Source organism: Priapulus caudatus, unplaced genomic scaffold (genome assembly GCF_000485595.1).
Source record: "Priapulus caudatus unplaced genomic scaffold, Priapulus_caudatus-5.0.1 Scaffold578, whole genome shotgun sequence".
In the NCBI taxonomy this organism is placed as follows: Eukaryota; Metazoa; Priapulida; class Priapulimorpha; order Priapulimorphida; family Priapulidae; genus Priapulus; species Priapulus caudatus.
The window spans coordinates 126,069-147,960 of NW_014577639.1; the positions used below are offsets into that span (position 1 = coordinate 126,069).

At 43.1% G+C, this 21,892-nt stretch overlaps 1 protein-coding gene across 3 annotated transcripts in view; it reads left to right on the forward strand.

Moving 5' to 3' along the window:
* LOC106811811 (spectrin beta chain, non-erythrocytic 1-like) overlaps positions 1-21,892 on the forward strand; it is a 51,667-nt gene that overhangs the window by 20,182 nt on the left and 9,593 nt on the right. For 2 of the 3 annotated variants that reach the window (XM_014815530.1, XM_014815531.1), the window contains exons 7-12: positions 2,180-2,397; positions 15,376-15,507; positions 16,632-16,788; positions 17,878-18,060; positions 18,434-18,553; positions 18,773-19,124. In XM_014815530.1, the coding sequence (XP_014671016.1) occupies positions 2,180-2,397; positions 15,376-15,507; positions 16,632-16,788; positions 17,878-18,060; positions 18,434-18,553; positions 18,773-19,124 (1,162 nt within the window). The remainder of the gene's footprint in view (positions 1-2,179; positions 2,398-15,375; positions 15,508-16,631; positions 16,789-17,877; positions 18,061-18,433; positions 18,554-18,772; positions 19,125-21,892) is intronic. The other variant, XM_014815532.1, reaches the window with a different exon arrangement.

A 21,892-nucleotide genomic window follows, 5' to 3' on the forward strand; every position in this document is an offset into this window, starting at 1 on the left:
CGAGTGGTATGCGAAGGGCAAACGCCGTGAATCGATACCGTCCGGCGAACGTGTTGAACGTTGTCAATTTCGAACTCTTCCTCCGATAGCTTGATGCACCAGTTCCTGATCTTGCATCAACAACGCTGAAGTATTTGCTCCAGCCAGTTTGCACCGTGATATCTTCTAGAGTGCGATGGGGTAGTGCTCTCTTTTTATGGCCCGGTGAATCGCGAGGATCGAGACACACGCGAAGCTGTCCCGTGCGCGGTTTTTCAAACTACTACGATACGAGCGAGTTTACCCAATCCGTGGGTTCATGTACCTTCACTAGTATGCCCATCTTTTCCATGCGATCCAGCTCATCTTTCAGCTTGCTTTTGAGAGTGAGTGGCACTCGCCGCGGTGGATTAATTACGGGTGCAACCTCAGGGTCAAGTTTGAACGTATGTTCCCCAGGAAACTGTCCGATGCCCTTGAATGTGTCACTGAATTCCGTAAATATATCTGGTTCCGCCATGGGTTGGTCCACTGAAAGTACGACCTTTATCAGACCCAGATCAATGCATGATTTGTACCCAAGGATTGGCACAGACTTTGTCGAGACGACGAAAAAGTCCATGTTGTTCCGTCTGTCTTTGTACTGACATGGTAAGGTGCACGTACCCTTCACCGCTAGTGGTTCACCGCCGTAACCGTACAGCTTCTGTTTCGCTGGTTGCAGTTTCGAGCGGGAGCGGAATACGTTTTCCGGAATCACGTTGGCTTGAGCTCCTGTGTCGAGTTTAAATGTTATCGTTTCATTACCCACGCCTATATCAGCTTCATTGGTGCCTGTAGCCGACTGTCCTCCGACAGTCCCTATGAACACATTGTTGTCGTCATAGAATTCCGCGTCATGTCTGTCCAGGTAATCCTGATCCCCAGCGCAAATGTCAACATTGTGAACATCCTTATGTGATCTACACATCCTTGCGAAATGGTTTCTACCATTACATGCGAAGCATTCTTGGCCTTGCGCTGGGCACGTGTCGGTGTAGCTGTGATGCGTACCACACCTATCACAAAGCTGTTTGCCTCCATGTGCATTCTTACCCCTTGGGTCGTATCGTGTGCCTCCACGTGTTGGTGTATATCCGTATGCACCCCCTCGCCCTTGGTTTGGTGCGTATCTGTGTGCGCTCCCACGTGCTGGTGTGGATGAATGACCTCTGCCGATAGCGTGTACATGCGCTTCCTCCATTTTCATTGATTTTAGCTGTACTTGTGATAACTCGTGTGTTCGTGCTATGTCTATAGACCTTGTCAATGTCAGGTCGGATCCTTCGTTGATGAGTTTCTCACGTATTCTATCTGAGTTTGTCCCAAACACGATCCGGTCCCGAATCATATTCTCCCTTTGGTCGTCAAAGGCGCACTCCCTTGCAAGGAGTTTTAAGTCCGTCACAAATTGTTCGAAAGTCTCTTGACCTTGGACCCGCTTATAGAAGCGGTATCGCGCGAACACCGTGTTCGATTTCGGTTCTACATACTTCCCAGACTTGTCATAATACGTTGTTAGCTTCTTCTTGTTCTCTGCCGATATGTCTGACCATGTATTGTACACATCGCGTCCTTTTTCTCCTACCCAAATCAGCAGGTAGCTCACCTTCTCTTCTTCATCTTTGGCCTTCAGTGGTCCCGAAAACATCAACTCGGCGTGCTGCCGAAATCTCTTCCAGTTCTCGGCGGTATCGCCATTGACCTTGACCTTGACCTTCATCATATTTCTCTTCCGCTCTATAACTCGGCCCATAATTGACCTAGCGCGAGCAAACTTCGTGTACTTACACATCTTGGGGAGAAGGTGTGTCGCGTACCAAAACCCCTAAGGCAACTAATTTCAACATACTTGCACATCTCAGGCAGATGAGTTGTGTAACAAACCTTTGTCTTTGTGACTTATTTAACTTTACCTACCGTCTACGTCCTTACTGAGATATTTCATTCATACTAGATCACGGGGGATACATGTAGTTGGCGACAACTGCCCTTTCTAGTTGCTATAAAGTAACATTAATAGCTGAGACAGTAAAATATATTCATTGTTCTAGTTTCCTATACTACTCTGTGTCCACATTACTTCACTGACTACTAGTGTTTCGCTATTTAAAGGCACATGTCAACTATAAACGTTATAAATCATTTTTTGGATTTCTAGCGAGACTTGGTAGCAATTGGCAAGCAAGTTCATAGCCTTACCCCTGTGGCAGACGATCTGTACAAGCAGTTTCCCGATGCCAGAGAACACGTGGAGACGTACCACACAGAGGCAGTGCAGGCATGGAATGAACTACAGGAGAAGGCAGCTCAAAGGAAACAAAAGTTGACGGAGTCGCACAATCTGCAGTCATACTTTGACAATTACCGAGAATTGATGTGAGTAGATGGCAAGGCTGCTGCCATTGTTCAATGGCATACATTGCTAGTCACACAATTTCAGTCTGTTCATTCTGCTCAAAAATTTGATCAAACAAAGGTTCACTAGTTAATTATAATTTTTTAATTATTCAAGTTCAAGTTCAAGTAATCTTTATTTAAAGTCGGTATGTTTACAACATGAGAAACATAAGCTGTGGTGAGCTTTTAAGATCGACCAACTAACATAAGTAGACCAATAATTAAAACAGTAAATAACAATTTTAAACATGCATACTATACAGGCATTCGAGTACATGAATAAATTATAAGTATAATACATGGATATTTAAAATTTATAGCAAACAGATATACAGATGTTACAAAATTTACTAAAAACATACTGCAAATTTAAGATCATTTGCACATTGCACATTTGCATGCAAAACCATTCCATGTTTTGATAAACATTTTAAACTCGTTAAAACATACTGGCATTTTCTGGCAGACTGTTCCACACCTTTGCAGCTAATGTTCTAAAACTATTTGTGCCATATGTCATAGTTCTGGTATTTGGTGTGGTTAAGACATTTTTGTATTTAAAGGAGTACGCAGATTTCCGCATGTGGATAAAATCATTTAAATAAACTGCATGGGCACTGTCCGTGAATAATTTTAAAAGTCTCTGTGGCAATGTTTTGGAGACGCCCAAGGTGCAGGGAACATGTTTTATTTTTATGTAAAAGCTCCTCATATGAGCTGTCATGTTCCTGGTATACAAATTTCAATGCCCTACAATGGAGTCTTTCAAGCTTGTCTGTTTGCTTTTTTACAAAAGTGCCATATCAATAGACAAAAATTAAAATTTGACATGATAAAAGCATGATACACAGCCTTCCGTCCTTCCAATGTTAAAAACTTCCCTATACGCTTCAGAACATTAATTTGATGTGAGGCCTTTTTGCACATTTTACCAACATGTTTGTCAAAATTTAATAAAAAATATACACATGGTACACTATTGTTCGCTACATAAAATACTGGTTTCTTTTCAAATGTCTGTTTCCCGACACCCAGAGTTGGGAATTTCTCTGGATTTGCTTCCATCTGGTTGTCGGAGAACCATTCGACTAGTGACACGCTTTCTGTTTCGAGAGTTTTGTTTTAGCGGCTCGAACTCCGGATGACAATATGAAAGGGTGTTGTCATCGGCATAATTAAAGAGGCGTGTTTTGTTTACAAAATAGAATATATCATTTATAACAAGTGCCGCAGTGCGACAGGGCTTATCTGGTGTCTGGTGTTCTGCTGATAAATTCATTTGTGCATAGCAAGACGTCTTATACATAAGTCTACTTTATTCTTGTTTGACTTTCGTAGCCAATTCGAGCAAATATATCAGCTACACTTTCGCACCCACCTAATCTCTATGGGTTAATTCTAATAACAAGAACAATAATAACAATTGAAATACAAGTTAATGAATGACATTGACGTTGACATAAAGGATTTCAACATATGAGCATGGATCTCCAAGTTTAATTAGAGGGGGCGGGGGGGGGTCTTCTCTCCCACCTCCCTCCCCACTGCGTCCCACCTCCCTCCCTCCTGCCTCTCACCTCCCTCCCCCTGCCTCCCACTTCACTCCCCTTCCCTCTCACTTCCACCCCCTTACCTACCATCTCCCTCCCCCTGCCTTCGACCTCCCTCCCCCTGTCTCCCACCTCCCATCTCCTTGCACACCATCTCGCATGGCCTAATTGTACCCCGTTTCCCGCTCGCATACACACCGTATCACCGTTTTCCTGTCCCCGTCTCAATTTACTACTCTCTCTCTCTCTTTATCTTAGACTTTCTCTCTCTCTTAATTATATAAATTAAAAACAAAACCAGCGATGATGCCGTTCCTATGCCCCTGAGTGTAACAGCCATAGAAATAATAATATATATAGTGTCTCTAATATTTCTATGGTAATAGCTTATGTTCGCATAACTGGTAAATGGATACGCACGGCCATAGCTACATGATATATGTTAATATTCAAGATGAAAAGTAAATATATATTATATGGTACTAGTTATTATTTATTCGTTTAACAAAGTTACATGAGAATAAAATTTAATTTAAACTAGGCCTATAGTTGCCGCGAGATGGCGCATGCCAGTGTAATCAATAATCAAAGTTGGGATTGCCCTTCTTGAGATACCTTAACTAGCTCCCTGGGGAGTTGCTGAGATCCTACAGGCTAAAATCCAAGCAAGTATATTCAGGCAGGCGATAATTTCGCTCAGCTGTGAGTTAACACATTGCATTGCAGGTTGGCAGGCAACAATTATGATTAGAAGAGTGGCAGCCATGGGCTGCCCCGTGTTTTTGCCTACCCACGCGAGCATTCACTGATTCAGCCTTCAGGGTGCTATAGACAGACTGCTTTAGAAAATAATATGACTTAAGGAGCGTAAACCTTGTTCAACAAACATTTGCCTTTGCAATTAAACTGTGCAACTGTAGCCTCACATTCACACAGGTATGGACTCTAATAATAGCAAGAGCAGTTCAGTCCTTTGTTAACGGGTAATGCTGTCCCCCGGGCGTGGATGGAGGTGACCGCAACGTGGCAGCACTAGTGTTAGGATTAGGGTTAGAGATTGGGTTAGGGTTAGGGTTAGGGTTTTTGCATCATGATATCTGTCCCCACACCATAGATTAATTTTTGTGGAATTTTGGACCTATATATAGCGCTCCGAGATATATATATTTAGTGTTATGGTTAGCGTTGGAGGTGTTGCAGTTAGGGTTACCGGATGATTAATGATTTTGAAGTATACGTCAACTGTATCACGTGACCCTCCCTCCACGCCCGGGGGATAGCAACACCCTTTGTTAAAGCCACACAATGCGCATCCAAACGCTAATTTCTCCAGTACTAGACTAGCAAATACTTCGTGTCATGCATAATCACACTACCTTATGACAAAATAAACTCTAGTTGCTCCCATTTCACTGCGCGTTTGCTTAAAACCCACAAGAAAGAGGTGAGAAAACTGGCATTCTGGCGCAAACTCCGACTGTTTGCCAAACAAGATAGCCTCGAAGTGGTGACGGGACGTCACATGTTTTTATCTTTGCTGCGCCCGTACCGCTGTACCGCAGCACCGCTGCACGGTTGCTTGGGGATTGGGGAAACTGTCAACAACATCAGAGGTATTTTCAAATGCCTTTTATAAGACAACGCGCGCAGTGAGATGGGAGGAACTAATCTTTAACTGTCAACAAATCAATGTTTAACTCTCCTCTTGAGGCCGCGTTCAAAAGGTTTATCCGCGACCCTTACTGTTGCATCAGCCGTCCTGTTCAATAAAGCCATAAAAATGGTAGTCACTGTAAAGTTCATCCCTAAACTTCATTGAGGACAAACACGTATATATAACTATTCCAGAAGTAACCTTATATTCTAATACTCCATTTCCATTCTCCCCACGGCCTCCCTGCCTCACGCACCCATCTCCCGGCACGTTTATAGACCGCTCTAACAGGGATGTTAGCTAATTAGCAGAATAACATTTAACATCTCCCCTTCCTAACAAAAAATGTAAAACATCGACTGTTATGCTGCACTCGAGTAGGTGAACTCCATGGCTAATTATACGTCGTAAACGACATATGCAATAAACACAATATGCCTCAACCAAATTTTTGGTCCACAACATGGCACAACGTAGATTGTTACAATGCCACATATTAACACACACAACTGACACAAACTCGTCCGTTACATTCATATATCAAAAGTCTTTGCGTTGACGGACGGCCAGATCCGGGTGACGGGTCCGCCGGATCCATCTGAGGGGAGGTACTATCTCAGGTGTCCACTGTCACTGGTGGTCCAGTCTGGCCACTCATCTCAGCACCGAGATTCTCCTAGATGCCACTTTACATGCCTGGGCTTCCAACGGGAAGTCAAAACAAATGCGTCTTTACGCCTGTACTCGCCTCCTCTTCTGTTCGACGTGGTATAGACCTGTCAGCATCTCGCTACCTTGGTGGACCAGTAGCTCCTCTCCACTGCACCGTCTCGCCTGTGAGCGTATCGCATCTCCTGCGTGAGTGGATGCAGCCGATTACTGACTGACGGTCGTAGTAGTTGCTTTGCATTCGTTGCTTTCGTAGGAGCTTCTCACGAGCATGGCACTCTACCAGTTTGCTCTAAGCTGTCTGAGCTGTGGATGGCAAAACATACCGCCATTCGGCGACTCATAGCCAGTTGAGCAGGCGACTGCGAGATTATCCACAGGGTATTCAGATACTCCAGCAACCAAATTATGGCGCTCGGCCATCGCCTTGGCCTTCTCGAGTAGCGTGCTTAAGCTGTCTGGCACACCCTTCTCAGCAAGGCCATATAATTGGGCGTATACCGGGCTTGAATGTTAGCGTGAATTCCAGGCATTGGCAAAACGTCTGCAAACTCCCCCGAAGCATACTAGCGGTCCATTGTCAGAGACGACCTTTGGTAAGATGCCGCGTCTGTGCGAACATCCCTTTTATTTCTAATCACAGTATCACTGCCGAGTGTTATACACCTCTCATCCTCGAGGAAACGACTGTAATAGTCACGACTATTCACATAGTCTTCCGTTAGCTGTCACGTGCAACAGATCGTGGCAACGCGTTCTTCCACGGCCTCAGCACTTCGCAGGCAACATCGGCTTTGATTCGCCCATTCTATAAGACTGTCAGATAGTGCAACTGATATCAATCCGTGCAATGTGCGACTTCATCAGCCAGAACTGACGTCACGGCTCTTGTCGCTTTGCTCGATTCCCCATATGCGCCTTGTGTTCATGAAGCCTAGCATTTCCCTCTCAACCGGCTTTGCGATGACGCTATCTCTCACCCTTAAAGATGATTCCTCCATGACGGTCAACTCGTCTCGTGATTCCAGTAGATCGAGGGCAGCTGCTGTTGGCATCTCTCGAACGCCTGCCACCTCCTAAGATAACCGTCGCAGTGCTAGAGCTGCTCATCTCGTCTATTTCGTCTGAATCTATTACTTTATCCGACACGGTGAGATTTGTCATACATGTGCACCTGTGTACGGCCTCCATCACCATATGTCAATCACTGCCCTCAGACAAACTTCTTGACGAAGTGGTCTGCGCACCGCGATATCTTTCCGGGAATGTGGGTAACCTCTATTGTCATACTTTGCAAACGCAGCACTCATCGTAAGTCGCCGCTGTGCAGCAATTACTCCGGTTTCTGAGATATAAACCTCGACGGTTTTGTGGATCCGACTCAACTATGACGTTTACCTACACATAGGATGAATCTCTCACAGCAAACAATATGCATACATTTCGTTCATCGCATCTGCTGCCATATGTGCCCAGGTTGATCTCAGCCGCTTGGATCATACTCCACCGGTTTACCGTCTTTACCGAACAGCTCCAAGCCACTCTTTGATGCATCTTACTAGCAGCTTTAACTGTCTTGGGGGTCATAGTAGGCCAAACGGCCAGTGTTTTTGATCAAGTCTTCACCTGCTGGAGTACGCATCCTGCTCGCGTCCCACAAAATCTCTCTAGCAAAGGCCTGATGGACTGCTATCTCGCTAGCCGAGCGAGCGAATTTGCAATGTAGCCAACCCATGCACTAGTATGCTTCAGTAGTCAGCACGCCGTTTCGAACAGGCGCGATCCATCTTCGCAATAGCTCCTACTTCCGGGGTCAGGCTTCACTCGCTTTCGGACGACAAATTGTGACCGAAGTACTGACTTCATCATCGGATACTACACTGTCCTTGTTTAGGCTTGACACCTTTTCTCCTTCAGCCTACTGCAAGTCACCGCATGCAAGTTCATATCGTGCTTTGACTATGTACGTCCGTACACACCAAGTATGTCGTCGCACGATTGCTGCAACACCCGGAATTCCTTCTAGTGTTTCGATCCGAGCTTACTTCGTTGGAAGACATCCTGTGAGCCGACGTGTATGCGAAGGGCAAACGGGCGTGAATTCAATACCGCTCCGGCGAACGTGTTGAACGTTTCATTTCAAACTCTCCTCGATAGCTTGATGCACCAGATATCCTGATCTGCCATCAACAACGCTGAAGTATTTGCTCCACCAGTTGCACCTGATATCTTCTAAGGTGCGCAGGGTATGCTCTCTTTATGCGCCGGTTGCAATCGCGGAGGACGAGACACACGCGAAGCATGTTCCCGTCCGCCGTTCAATCTACTACGAGCGAGTTTACCCAGTCCGCTGGTCGTACCTTCACTAGTATGCCCATCATTCCATGCGATCCAGCGGCCTCATCTTTCAGCTTGCCTTTGCAGAGAGTGAGTGCGCCACTCGCCCTGATTAATTACCGGTGCCAACCTCAGGCGTCAAGTTTGAACGATATGCTTCCCAGGAAACTGTCGATGCCCCCATTGAATGTGTCACTTGAACTCCGTTAATATATCTGTTCCGCCATCCGTCGTCCACTGAAAGTACCGCACCTTTATCAGACCAGATCAATGCTGATCTAACCAATGATTGGCACAGACTTGTCGAGACTACGAAAAAGTCCATGTTGTTCCGTCTGTCTTTGGATCTGACAGCTAAGTGCCCTACCTTCACATGCTAGTTTCACCGCCTAACCGTACAGCCTTCGTTTCGGGCTGTTGCAGTCTTCGAGCGGGGAGCGAATACGTTTCCGAATCACTTGCCTCAAGCTCCTGTATCGAGGTTTAAATGTTATCGTTTCAGTACCACGCCTGGCCTATAATCAGCCTTCATTGGCTTTCCCTGTAAGCCGACTGTCCTCCGACAGTCCTATCAACACATGTAGTCGTCATCGAATCCGCGTCATCTCTCTCCAGTTATCCTGCATCCCAGCCACAAATTCAACATTGTGAACATCCTATGTTATCTACACATCCATGCGAAATGGTTTCTACCTATTACATCGAAGCCATTCTCGCTTGCGCTGCGCACGTGTCGGATCTGTAGCTGTGAATGCTTACCACACCTAATCACAAAGCTGTTTTCCGTCCATGGCTATTTTACCCCTTGGTCTATCGTGCTGCCTCACCGTTGTGTATATCCGTATGCCACCCCTCGCCCTCTGCCGTTTGGTGCGTATCTTGTGCGCCCCACGCTCTGTGCTGATGAATGACCTCTGCCCGAATAGCTGGTACATGCCTCCTCCATTTTCATTGATCTTAGCTGTACTTGCTATAACTCGTGTGTTCTGCTATGTCTATAGACCTCGTCAATGTCAGTCGGATCCTTCGTTGATGAGTTTCTCACGTATTCTATCTGAGTTTGTCCCAAACACGATCCGGTCCCGAATCATATTCTCCCTTTGGTCGTCAAAGGCGCACTCCCTTGCAAGGAGTTTTAAGTCTGTCACAAATTGTTCGAAAGTCTCTTGACCTTGGACCCGCTTATAGAAGCGGTATCGCGCGAACACCGTGTTCGATTTCGGTTCTACATACTTCCCAGACTTGTCATAATACGTTGTTAGCTTCTTCTTGTTCTCTGCCGATATGTCTGACCATGTATTGTACACATCGCGTCCTTTTTCTCCTACCCAAATCAGCAGGTAGCTCACCTTCTCTTCTTCATCTTTGGCCTTCAGTGGTCCCGAAAACATCAACTCGGCGTGCTGCCGAAATCTCTTCCAGTTCTCGGCGGTATCGCCTGAGTCCCACTCCATACGCGGAATTGGCACGTCTAAAGCTGCCATATCGTTTGCGTGGTTGATTGATGGAGTCGTATCCCACTTCTTGACACCATGTAAAGTTATGCCTATAACTTCAGTGAGGACAAACACATTATATATATTCCAGAAGTAACCTTTATTCTAATACTCCATTTCCATTCCTTCCCCACGCCTCCCTGCCTCACGCACGCCATCTCCCGGCACGTATAGTGACCGTCTAACAGAGTGTTAGCTAATTAGCAGAATAACATTACAGTCACCGCTGAAACAAAAAAGTTTTCCAATCGCTCCGTCAGAACATGTCTTCAGAAAATGTCTAAAATCTGCCCTGTGCCCCATTGACCTTTGACCTGTGACCTCCAATTTCGGCACAGTGATGGCTTTTCCTACTATGATGCTATACACCGACTATCACGAGCCTAGGTTGAGCCGTTTAGATTTGTGCCGCAATTCTGCATTTCCTCCCTATACCTTAAGTTAAGGAAGAAATGTTCCCCCTTCTTTTACACCTCTTGACCTTTGACCTTTGACCCCCAGCTTCAACATCCCAACTCGTTTTCGGATTACCCCCCCACGTCCAGACTTTCGAATCCGTACGTCGAGCCATTTAGATTTGTTCCCAACTGTTAATGGACGGACGGACGTACGCACGCTCATGCGATTGTACAAGCTGCATCTGACTATGTCAGATGAGCTAAAAATATTAAAAATTATGGGTCCCAAAATCGAATCATGTGGTACGCCTTTTGTGGTATTTATAAAAGTACTCGTACTGCTTCTGAGCTGTACGCATTGCTCACGGTTTGAGAGATAGGTTCCCATTAGTGCTGGAACCTATCAACTATTCAACTTCCTGGAAGTTGAACGGGGTATCAGGAGGTGGTATAATTTTTCGAATAGCCTTTATACTTGGATGTTCTGTGTGTACCGCACATTTACAGTTTTCTCCAATTTTCGAGGCAACATTAACGAAGTACTCATTAAAAAGATTGCATACCTCGTTTTGATTTGAGACGGTTTCATTGTTGTGTCTCAAGTGAATTTGGTTCTGTTTAGTATTCTCCTTCTCAGAGAGAAAAGGGCGTATGGTGGACCAGAAATCATTCGATTTTGTGCCACCACCGCATCGTTTGGAAAAATATAGCCATATTGCTTGCTTCTTCAACCTGTTTACGTTGTTTCTCTGTTTTCTATATGCTTCTCAGTTCTGCCTGGATTTGCATCTTTGGTGGTTCCTATAAAGCGCCTTTTTGTGATTTATCGCTTTACGAAGTACACCATTCATAAACGGTGCTTTACTTTTTCTCTGAGTTTTCTGTTTGAATGGTATGTGTTTGTCTATGACTTCACCAAGCATCAGTTCATGTGCCCAGTATACGTCATCAACGTCATCAAAGACGTGGGCCACATGAAATGGTACTTCGCTTAGTTCTTGTTTTAGAAGTTTCTCGTCAGTTGCTTTCAAACTTCTGTACACTAGCTCTTCCTTTTTAAAACCCTGTACATTCCCTCTAATTAAATACTGTATACACAAGGTGATACCAATCACTCGCTCAGTACAGTGTCGAAAGACTTGGTACAGTACAGCTTTTCTGGTCTGTTTGTCACAATAATGTCGACCAATGAGGGTTTACAGTCTTTCATGAAACATGTTGGTTTGTCTACAATGTTGTTACGTGTTGTACTCAGTAACGATTAATCAGACAACACGTTTTGTCAGGATCACTCAACGGGTCACGCTTTATTACAAAAGCCCGCCATACCAGTTCTGCTTCTGTTGCCGGGATGCACGCGTAGCGCATGCATCTACTTGCATAATAGCTCATAAACGTATCACTTAACATATCGAATGTATCACATATATCAGACATGGGTTTCCCCTTTGTGGCATCACACAAATTTCAGATCGTCTATAATTACAACATTCTCATAGTGAATATATGCTTCGTCTAAATGCGTATAACAATCTGAAATAAAAACATTTCCCCGTTCGCTTGGCGGTCTATATAGTATACAGACTACCAGCCATTTAGCTTTGCCTAATTTTACTTCTACACTAATATCTTCCGAGTGTTCAAATTGTAACTCGGTCCTCTGCCGAGATGGAATGTCAGATCTAATATACATAAGTATTCCACCACCATATCCTGTCCTGTCAGATCTATATAATTTATATCCATCTACCTCAAATTGGGTGTTGGGAAACGACGCATCCAGCTTGGTTTCCTGAATAGTCAAAATGACAACTAGGTTATCACACAAAATTTCATGTAGCGCTATGTATTTGTATCTGAAACTGTTTATGTTTATGTGCGCCATAATAACGTTCTTGTTGTGTTTTGCTCTCGTCTCTCGTTGTTCACGAAATAGCATGTCCTTGTCTCGTGATCTGTTCTCTTCATCGTTTGTTCCGCTATCGCTAATTGGACCCTCGTTTATGTCGGAGACCGAGTCGGTCGTATTGTCAAAGAAGGAGTCACTGAACGGTGGTAGTGTGCAGCGATCACAATACCAATCGCAATCAGTAGTCGATAATTGATTGTACTCAATGTTGTTTATTCTGACACACTTGGCATGGTGCCATAGTTCACATGTACCATCACATAGAATGCCGGCTTGGTTTCGCTTCACTGGTTTTCGACACACTCTACACGGATACTTGTACACGGGGCCTGGGTTTACTTGGATGTCGTTTTCCATTAATAGGCACAGGGTTGTGACGTACCGGTTTGTCGATGTGCGTCTTGTTGTTGTCATGGGCCGCCATCTTTGTTTATTTGACAACAATTCGTTGCCATGGGGTATAAGTTCAGACAACGCTAAATTTGCCCTTGAATATTCGCAATCCATGTATGCACTAGATAAAAGATAATCTCCTGACGTGACCGTTTCTCGTAGGTCAGGCATAGCGGGAGGCAGTAGATGGGTCAGTATGATGATCACGGTTAGCGCTAGCAGAGCACCACACTCACCAGTCGCCATCTTGAGTGGTTTGATGACTTATCAAGATACTTGCTTATTTTCCAACTGCGCCGTTTATTTATTGTCTAGTTTATGTGCGGCCGGCTACTTTTTATGCATACATCAATGCAGTCTTTCTCTGGTTTCGGAGCGCTGGTATAGTATTCGTCATACAGTACGAACAGTGTTATAGTGTTCAGTGGTACACACGCCCAAAATCCACTGCGCCGCGGCGACCGCCTGCTGAGTATGGCTCTCCGAGATCGCGTGTAGACGCCATCGCCAATAGAACAAATGCAATATGGCCGCCGAATTTTTTTTGCGGCCGTATTGGATTTGTTCTATTGGCGATACATACATGCACACAGCTTCGATGCAGTTTCAGGGCCAGTTTCCCACTAAAAACACAATACGACGTCATCACTCTCACGTTAATGCAAAGTTCATTAATGCATATTTCAGATTTGGATGACATAGTAGAATGATAGTCACTTTAAAATGTCCATTATGTGTAAATTTACTTCCTGTGGTAAAAATATACAGCTTCCATCTATCCTCCACTCCCAAATATTATAATTATTAAATTATGCAGGTAAACTTATCTATGTATTATAATTTTTATTATTTTGTGATTTCTTCATTTATCCATCCAGTTATATATATGTGAAACCTTGTCGAATTAAGTTTCATTTCGGTGTAGATACGTTGATGTGATCGTATAGTCAGATGTAGTTTTCTGAACCTTAATTGCGTTGTGTTATTGTTCTTACTAGCTGAAACCCGCGCTAAGCGCGGGCTTAGTTACTGTGATGCATGTGTTACCATGTAGTGCAGTAGTGTTATGTGTAAGGTGTTATATGGAGAGTTTAGTGGTTGCACATGTTTGTTTTTTATGGTTGAGATGTCAATACAAATACATGTGCAATCATGCTTACACGTAACACATTAACCATTTGTTTGGCAAGTACACAGTGAAATACACACACCCACACAGAAATGTTTTATTGTATGCTATGTAGGCCTACTGGTTGATAATGCGGACTCCACAGTTAGAATATAGATAGATGTGAATGGGTACAACGTAAACGTAATATTACGTGCTTCGCATGTTTCCACTGTGTGCGGACCAGGTAATATTGCGTGGTTGTGATCGCTTATTTCTACGCATGTTTGCACTCTGTGCGGACGACGTAATATTACGTGCTTGTGATCGGACCGCTTGTGACAGATCGGTGTTCACGACACCCGTACACTGTACAACATTGCAGACTTCCAAAAAAAAATCTGCTCTGATGAAATTCAACTTGTACATCTCATAAGGGAAACTATGGCGAAATAGCTACTGAATATTTAACTTCATTATTACATGGTTATTTCTACTTACATTATGGGGCTTAGACACAGAACAGAGATACACAGAACAACACGAAATTGAAACCTGTTAAAACAAAACGAAATACAAACAGAACGAAAACAAAACAGCGCCCCCTATTTTCAGGCAAATGCGTACCTTTTTTGTGTTTTTCTGTCTTTTTTAAGACCGAACAAACGGTTTTCAACCGAGTATAGTTTAGAACCCGTCCCGTGTACTCATCGATTTCTTCTGTAAATTTGGCGCTATTTGGATCCAAACTGACGGAGCCTTTCATTAACATACATACATACAACATTCGCCAAATTATAGTAAGATGGTGACTTATACCGTTGTAACCCGTTCGTTGGTTCGTTTCGTGTTGCTTGTGCTTGAAGGAGAAGCGATCACACAAATAATTTCATGAGTCTAAATGAGCTTCCACGCACCAAGATTTATTGTTGCTCACGCAGTCCGGAAACGTAGTCTAATACATGAATAGTAACTGTGCGCGCGTTTGGAAACTGAAGGGCTCCCACGGTGTGGTCATATATATATGACCAGCGAGGTGACGTCACATCAGGGGTCCCCAGGGCCACTGCAGGCCGAAAAGCGTCCCCTCGCCACTCGCCTGTAGCGCACTGCACCACGTTGCGTACGGACGTGTCTGCATCAGGGTTTGCATCTACGCAGTTAGAACTGACATCCTGTTTGTTGTTGCACTGGCGTAAACATGTTGTTCACATTTACGACGCGCCTTGCTAGCCTGACAGCTTATGCACACAAAATCACATATGATTCTTATACAATAATTTTACTAATTACAAACTCTACGCGCCGCACTGTTACATATGTAGGAAGTTGCATTAAATGGTTTAAGTTTTTAAGTACTGTATTCATATATAATTATTTTATATAATTATTATACATAATTATTGGTTTATATTTGTTCATCTGTGTGATATATGTCTGCAGGACATGGATATATGAGATGACGGCTACACTGACGATGGACATGCTCCCACATGACGTTGCCGGTGCAGAAGCACTTGTGAAGAATCACAAGGAGCACAAGCTAGAAATCGACATTAAGATGAATGACTTCAAGTATTGGGGCAGTCTCTTACACATTCATTTATCTGTTTATTGCTTTTTGTTATATATTTGTTATTTATTAATTTTATAAATACATTAGTTTTTCACTCACTCATTCTGACGTTCATTTGTTTATTCATTTGTCTATTCGTTTTTACATTTATCTATTCATTCCTTCATCCATTCAATAATAGATGGGTTCTTCATTCATTTCTTCGTGTGATTACATATTTATGAATTTCTTCATCTGTGTACTTATTTAAGCATTTTACATTAATCTTACATTTACGAGCATGCAGACTTGCTTTATGAATATGATACATCAATTATGTGTTGCTATATTTAGTTAAAGGGATCCTTAATTTACTCTAGGTTCTAGGGTTATTTTCAGTTAATTTTGGTTAAAATTACGCTACATGAAAGGTTTCATGGTTCAATCACCATTAGAAATTTTTTTTTATGTTTTAAAACAAACGACTACAGTTTGATTACAACGACGGTGGCGCCACTCAAAGCGCACGATCTGAGAAGTTGCGCAAAACGACTTTTCAGCCAAGGGCTACAGACTGAGGGTGTTTCTTATTTATTCATTTAAAAGCAAGAGGATTGTAATATCTTATATATACGACATATATAGTTTCAGTTATATTATGGATAAATTTGTCCTAAGATGAACATCGTTCGGTTAAATAGCATTTAGGTATAAATATAATTGCACCTTTGTGATTAGCCCTCGGTCTGTAACGTGCAAAATATATTGGGAAATGCGCAACTTTTTCAGGGTGGCAACACGGTCGCGGGTGTCAATGGCGCCGTTAAAATTTCGTAGCGTTGATGTATAATTAATTATAACAATTAAATTAGGTATCTGGTAACAAGTGCGTGTGGGTATAGACAATTTGTTATACAGTAAGTACAGTTGTATGCAGTAAAATCCTAGAGTCTACTATCCCTTTAATATTAGTAAGGGACTAGTATTAATCATTTAATTCTTTCTAAACCTGATTAAATGTAATGTCATGCCAAAGGTCAGTGAGAAAAGTATCATCTTTTGGTTGAAATAATGAGTTTGTATAATTTACAGTATTACTTGGCATGCATTTTAAAACTGCATGCTGTTTTTTTCTGCTGAGCAGGGAGTTCACAGGGAAAGGAGAAGCACTGATCAATCAAACTCACGTCCTGTCCCATGAGATACAGGAAAAGATCGACCGCATTAACACTGCAAGCGATCAGCTACTGGATGTCTGGCAGAAGCAAGCCGTGCTCTATGACTGCAACCTAGATGCACAGGTAGTTTGAAGTGCTCTACTCTATTGTAACACTGCAGTGCAGTATTTATATTATAGCTGGCTGATGACACCAGTATCTAGGTTTTTAGCTCAGCTAACGAAGTCAGATGCAGCTTGTAGAATCGCATGATTGTCCGTCTGTCCGTCCGGCCGTCCCTCAACAGTTGGGCACAAATCTTAACCGCTCGACGTACGGTCTTGATATTCGGGACGTCGGGGGATCGCGAAAAAGACTCGGGATGTCGAATTTGGGGGTCAAGGGTCAAAGGTCAAGATGTGTCAATGAAGGGGGAATATTTCCCCCTTAACTTAAGGTATAGGAGGAAATACGGAATTGCGTCACAAATGTATAGTGTGATGTGGAGGAAACCCATCACCAGTGCGAAATTGGAGGTCACAGGTCAAAGGGCAGTGGGAAAAGGTCAGATATCAGAAATTTTCTGAGGACATGGCCTAACGGACCGAGTGCAAACTTTTTTGTTTCAGCGCTGACATACCATTTTTATCACTTTATTGAAAGGAACATGAAATCTACTTTCCGCTGACGTGCAAAGAGTAAGTGAGTGTGTCTGATAACCTTTTGGATAACATGGATTTGTTGACTGTTAACAAAGGACTGAACTGCTTTTGCTATTAGAGACCCCTCCACCCCACCACCACCACTACGCTCACGCTCGACGCATATCCATGATAACGTTAATATGGCGAAGTCATTAAAGTTGCACAGCTGTATCTTTATTACTGTACTACCGGTATAGCAAAACCTATCAACGTGGTGGCGGGAGGGCGCACTTGATTCGGTTGCCATGCAGTGAGTTTATCAGAAGGATACCCTGCTACAGTACACGTCAGTTGAGCGGTGTCGCTCTGCGGCACTTGTTGGTCAGATGACTTAATTCGACTATTTTTACTGTATATTCAGTTAGTATATATATATATAGTCAGCAGTATCTGTGAATAACTACATATATCTCTGACCTGTGATGTTTGTACTGTGGTTGGTGTACACAGGAAGGAAAGTTATACATTTTCTGCCTGGGCCAGCATTGCTGATATGAGTGACTATATAACAGACAATCACTGTTTGCAGCTGTTTAATCGTGATGCAGAGCAACTGCATGCATGGATGCGAACACGCGAGCCAGCACTGAAAGATACAAACTATGGCGGCTCAATGAGGGAGGTTGACGAGTTGGTTAAGAAGCAGGATGATTTTCAGAAGACAGTTGATGCACAGCTGGACAAGGTCAACGCCCTCAAGAGACAGACACTGGTGTGTTTCAACTGGCCCCACCAGATTTAATGACTAATTTCTTTTAACCAATTGTGTAAATGTATCTCATGGAGATATGGCCAATAGTACCCATAGAGTAACAATGCTATGATTGTTTCAGTAATAGGGTTTATTTTGGTTTTTCATTGAATCCCTGATCTGAATCATTACATCACATCATGTATAGCCCAATTCTGCAATATGTTATCATGATCACAGAGCAATGAGATGGGGTTATTTGACTGATTTTAGAATGCATTTTGTTACTACTACTACTACTACTACTACTACTACTACTACTACTACTACTACTACTCTTACCCATTCACGTTAATCTAATAAATTTGCAACCTGTTGCTTTGTCAAACATCAGCTAGAGAAGGCATTCCAGGAGAAAAAAGAGATTGAAATAAAGCAACGAGAAAAGGAGAAATTGCAGAAGAAACAGTCAGAGCTGGAATCACTACGACTAGTAGCAGTGGAGCCGAAACCTGTATGCAGTCAATGCACAATATATATTATATATATATATATATATATTATGAATGAAATTCGATATAATGCAATATATTGTAACCTAGTCGTCGAAGACCTGAAAGAGTTAGTAGCTTTTAACACTGGAGTTATGTTACTTCTCAGACTAAATTGGCTGTGGAAAGTAGTTGCTTACGTTGCAATATATTCAACGAACTACATTTATATTTTCTGACAGGAGGAACACGCAGAGTCATCAGATGACACCGTAAAATCTACAGAATCGGATGGACAGCCGGACTCCCCAGAGTCAGTGAGGATATTACAACAGCCTTTTGTAAAACCAGATGTGAAGGAAGCTTCAATGACTATGTCCTTGCTGCAGGACGAACAAGCCACGCAATACATAGGCACAGATGTTCACACTGAGAAAGAAGTGGTTGGAAGTTTTCCTACTGAGAAACACGAGCATGTCGAGCTGACGCCTCGGCCAGATGTCAATGATGCACGAAGAACATCTCCTGAAAAGCCAGAACAGCCATTTCCCCCAGCTAGGTTTGCCAAAACTGAGGCACCACAGAAATCATCTGGTATGCTTAAATGTACCTTGTTGGTATCAACTGACTTTAACATAAGTATCAGTGTTGTGGTGATCAACATAATTTTTAGCTCATCTGACGAAGTCAGATGCAGCTTGTGGAATCGCATGAGCGTCCGTGCGTCCATGTGTCCGTTCGTCAACAGTTGGGCACAAATCTTAACTGCTCAACGTACGGTCACGATATTCGGGACGGGGGGGGGGGGGTCGTGAAAAGGACTCGGAATGGCCAATTTGGGGGGTCAAGGGTCAAAGGTCAAGATGTGTCAACGGAGGTGGAATATTTCCCCCTTAACTTAAGGTATAGGAGGAAATACGGAATTGCTGCACAAATCTGAACGGCTCGACCTATGCTCTTTAATATTCGGTGTATAGTGTGATGGGCAGGAAACCCATCACCAGAGCAAAATTGGAGGTCACAGGTCAAAGGGCAGGGGGGAAAGGTAAGATATCACAAATTTTCTGAGGACATGGTCTAACGGACCCAGTGAAAAACTTTTTTGTGTTAGTGCTGACCTACCATTTTTATCACTTTATTGAAAGGACCATGAAATGTACTTTCCACTGACGTGCGAAGAGTAAGTGTCTGGTAACCTTTTGACCTTCAAAGGGAGGGTTAAACATGGATTTGTTAACTGTCAACAAAGGACTGAACTGCTTTTGCTAGTAGAGCCCCCTCCACCCGCCCCTACCTCCCCCCACCTTCCCCGTACCCCCTACCCCCGCCCCCCACCACCACCACTACGCTCGCACTCGATGCATTTCCATGATAACATGTTAATATAGAAAATTCATTAAAGTTACACAGCTGTATCTTCGTTTAGATTTTGAGAAAAAATGTTATGAAAGTAGCAATACAAATGAGTTCTAGTAAATTTTTGCAACAGACGAGCTCACGGTAGGTCTATATATAATATAAGCATTTCACCTTTGAAGGATTTCTAGTGAATTTTTGCAACAAATGAGCTCACGGTAGGTCTATAGTATATATAATACTAGAGCACTCGGAGAGCACAGACCTCCGCCAAGGCAGCTGAATTCTCTCAATGTGAAATTTTTTATTAATTAATTAAATATTTAATTGGATCCGGATTAGTGCGAGCGTGCAGGTGGGAGAGGACTGTGGTTGCCCCTTAGCCTGTGGTTGCGTGTTTGTAAGTCTACAGCCAGCGCACCTAGCGGAAGTGAACTGAAACGTGCATGTTCACAAACACACAAACCCACAAACACACAAACCAGCACTCAAAGACACGCCGGTGAAAACATAACCTTCGCCAAGCCCATGGCGGAGGTAATTATAAGCATTTAACATTTGAAGGATTTGTTTACTGCGTACGCTCACATTTTACAGTGAAAACTGTTACTTGAACAACGTTGACTTACTTAAACAATAATTATATATGAGATTCTTTAGTGTACATAACGAATACACTCGCACTCTCGCACTGACTGGCTTTTTGTGGCCGCTGATAGCTGCTCAAAATGTAGACTGGTACTCGATCCCACCTCTCGGCTTAGGCCTTGCTGGGCCTGGCAGAGCGAGCATAGCGAGTGGAGTCGACGGCAGGGACCCGTCTAGTCTTGCATTGCACGATACGCTATGTTTTTGATAACGGCCCCTTATCTATCGGAACAGACTTAAAAGTGTGCATTCAAAATATAATTCAAATTCAAATTAAATTTATTGCAAAGATAATTTATGTTTATACAGGCAAGTACAGTGTGTTGTAACACAAGAAAATATCTATACTACGTCAGAAATAAATCCATCTATCTATCTGAATTCAATGAATTCGTTGGCGCCAGGTGTTGCTGCGTTTTGTTTACGACATGCTGGCTACGCTATCAGGCTACGCGCATATGCAAGCAACGTTGATATCTACATTTTACATTTATATCTAATATTTATCTACATCTATATCATATGATTACGTTGATCTGTAACTCTTGACAATTAGGGGTGCAAATACACTTTATGACGTCCAGTATGGCGGCGCTGTTTTACACTAACGCCATCTAGCGCCCGATCTAAGAAACTATGGAAATGTATCGGAGCATACCGTATTGATGACCAAGCATATGTATCTATGGTATATACTAAGCCTAAGGGTGAGCTGCATACATATAGTGTATTCGGCTTAATATTTCGATAACGATTACAGGGAAGATTAAATTTACTATATGTACATCTACACACACGTGTTGTCGTTCATCTGTGTGCGTGATAGGTTGAGTAAAGCATGTTTAGTATGTATACGAAGCGTGTTTATTGACCGCCGGTCAAACGCGAGGCTCATTTTTTTAACCTCATAGCGCTATGGAGGGGTCATAAAGTGTATTCGTCTTAATATTTCGATAACGATTGCGTGGAAAATTTAATTTGCTATATCTACATCTACACACACGTGTTGTCGTTCATCTGTGTGCGTGATAGGTATAGAAAAAAGCATGTTTAGTATGAATACGAAGCGTGTTTATCGACCAAACGCTAGGCTATAGCGCTATGGGGGGTCATAGAGTGTATTCGGCTTAATATTTCAATAACGATTACGGGGAAGACTAAATTTACGGTACTCAACGGTTACCGTATCTTGCTTTTGCCAAAGGTCAATAAACTGCTCGCTGTGTTTCTGTTCTGTGTGAAAGCAAGTGTATTAATTGTTTGTAATTGTTTGTAAACAATTTAGTCTGACTGACTCTCTCCCTCTCTCTCCTCTCGCCCTCTCTCTCTCTCTCTCTCTCTCTCTCTCTCTCTCTCTC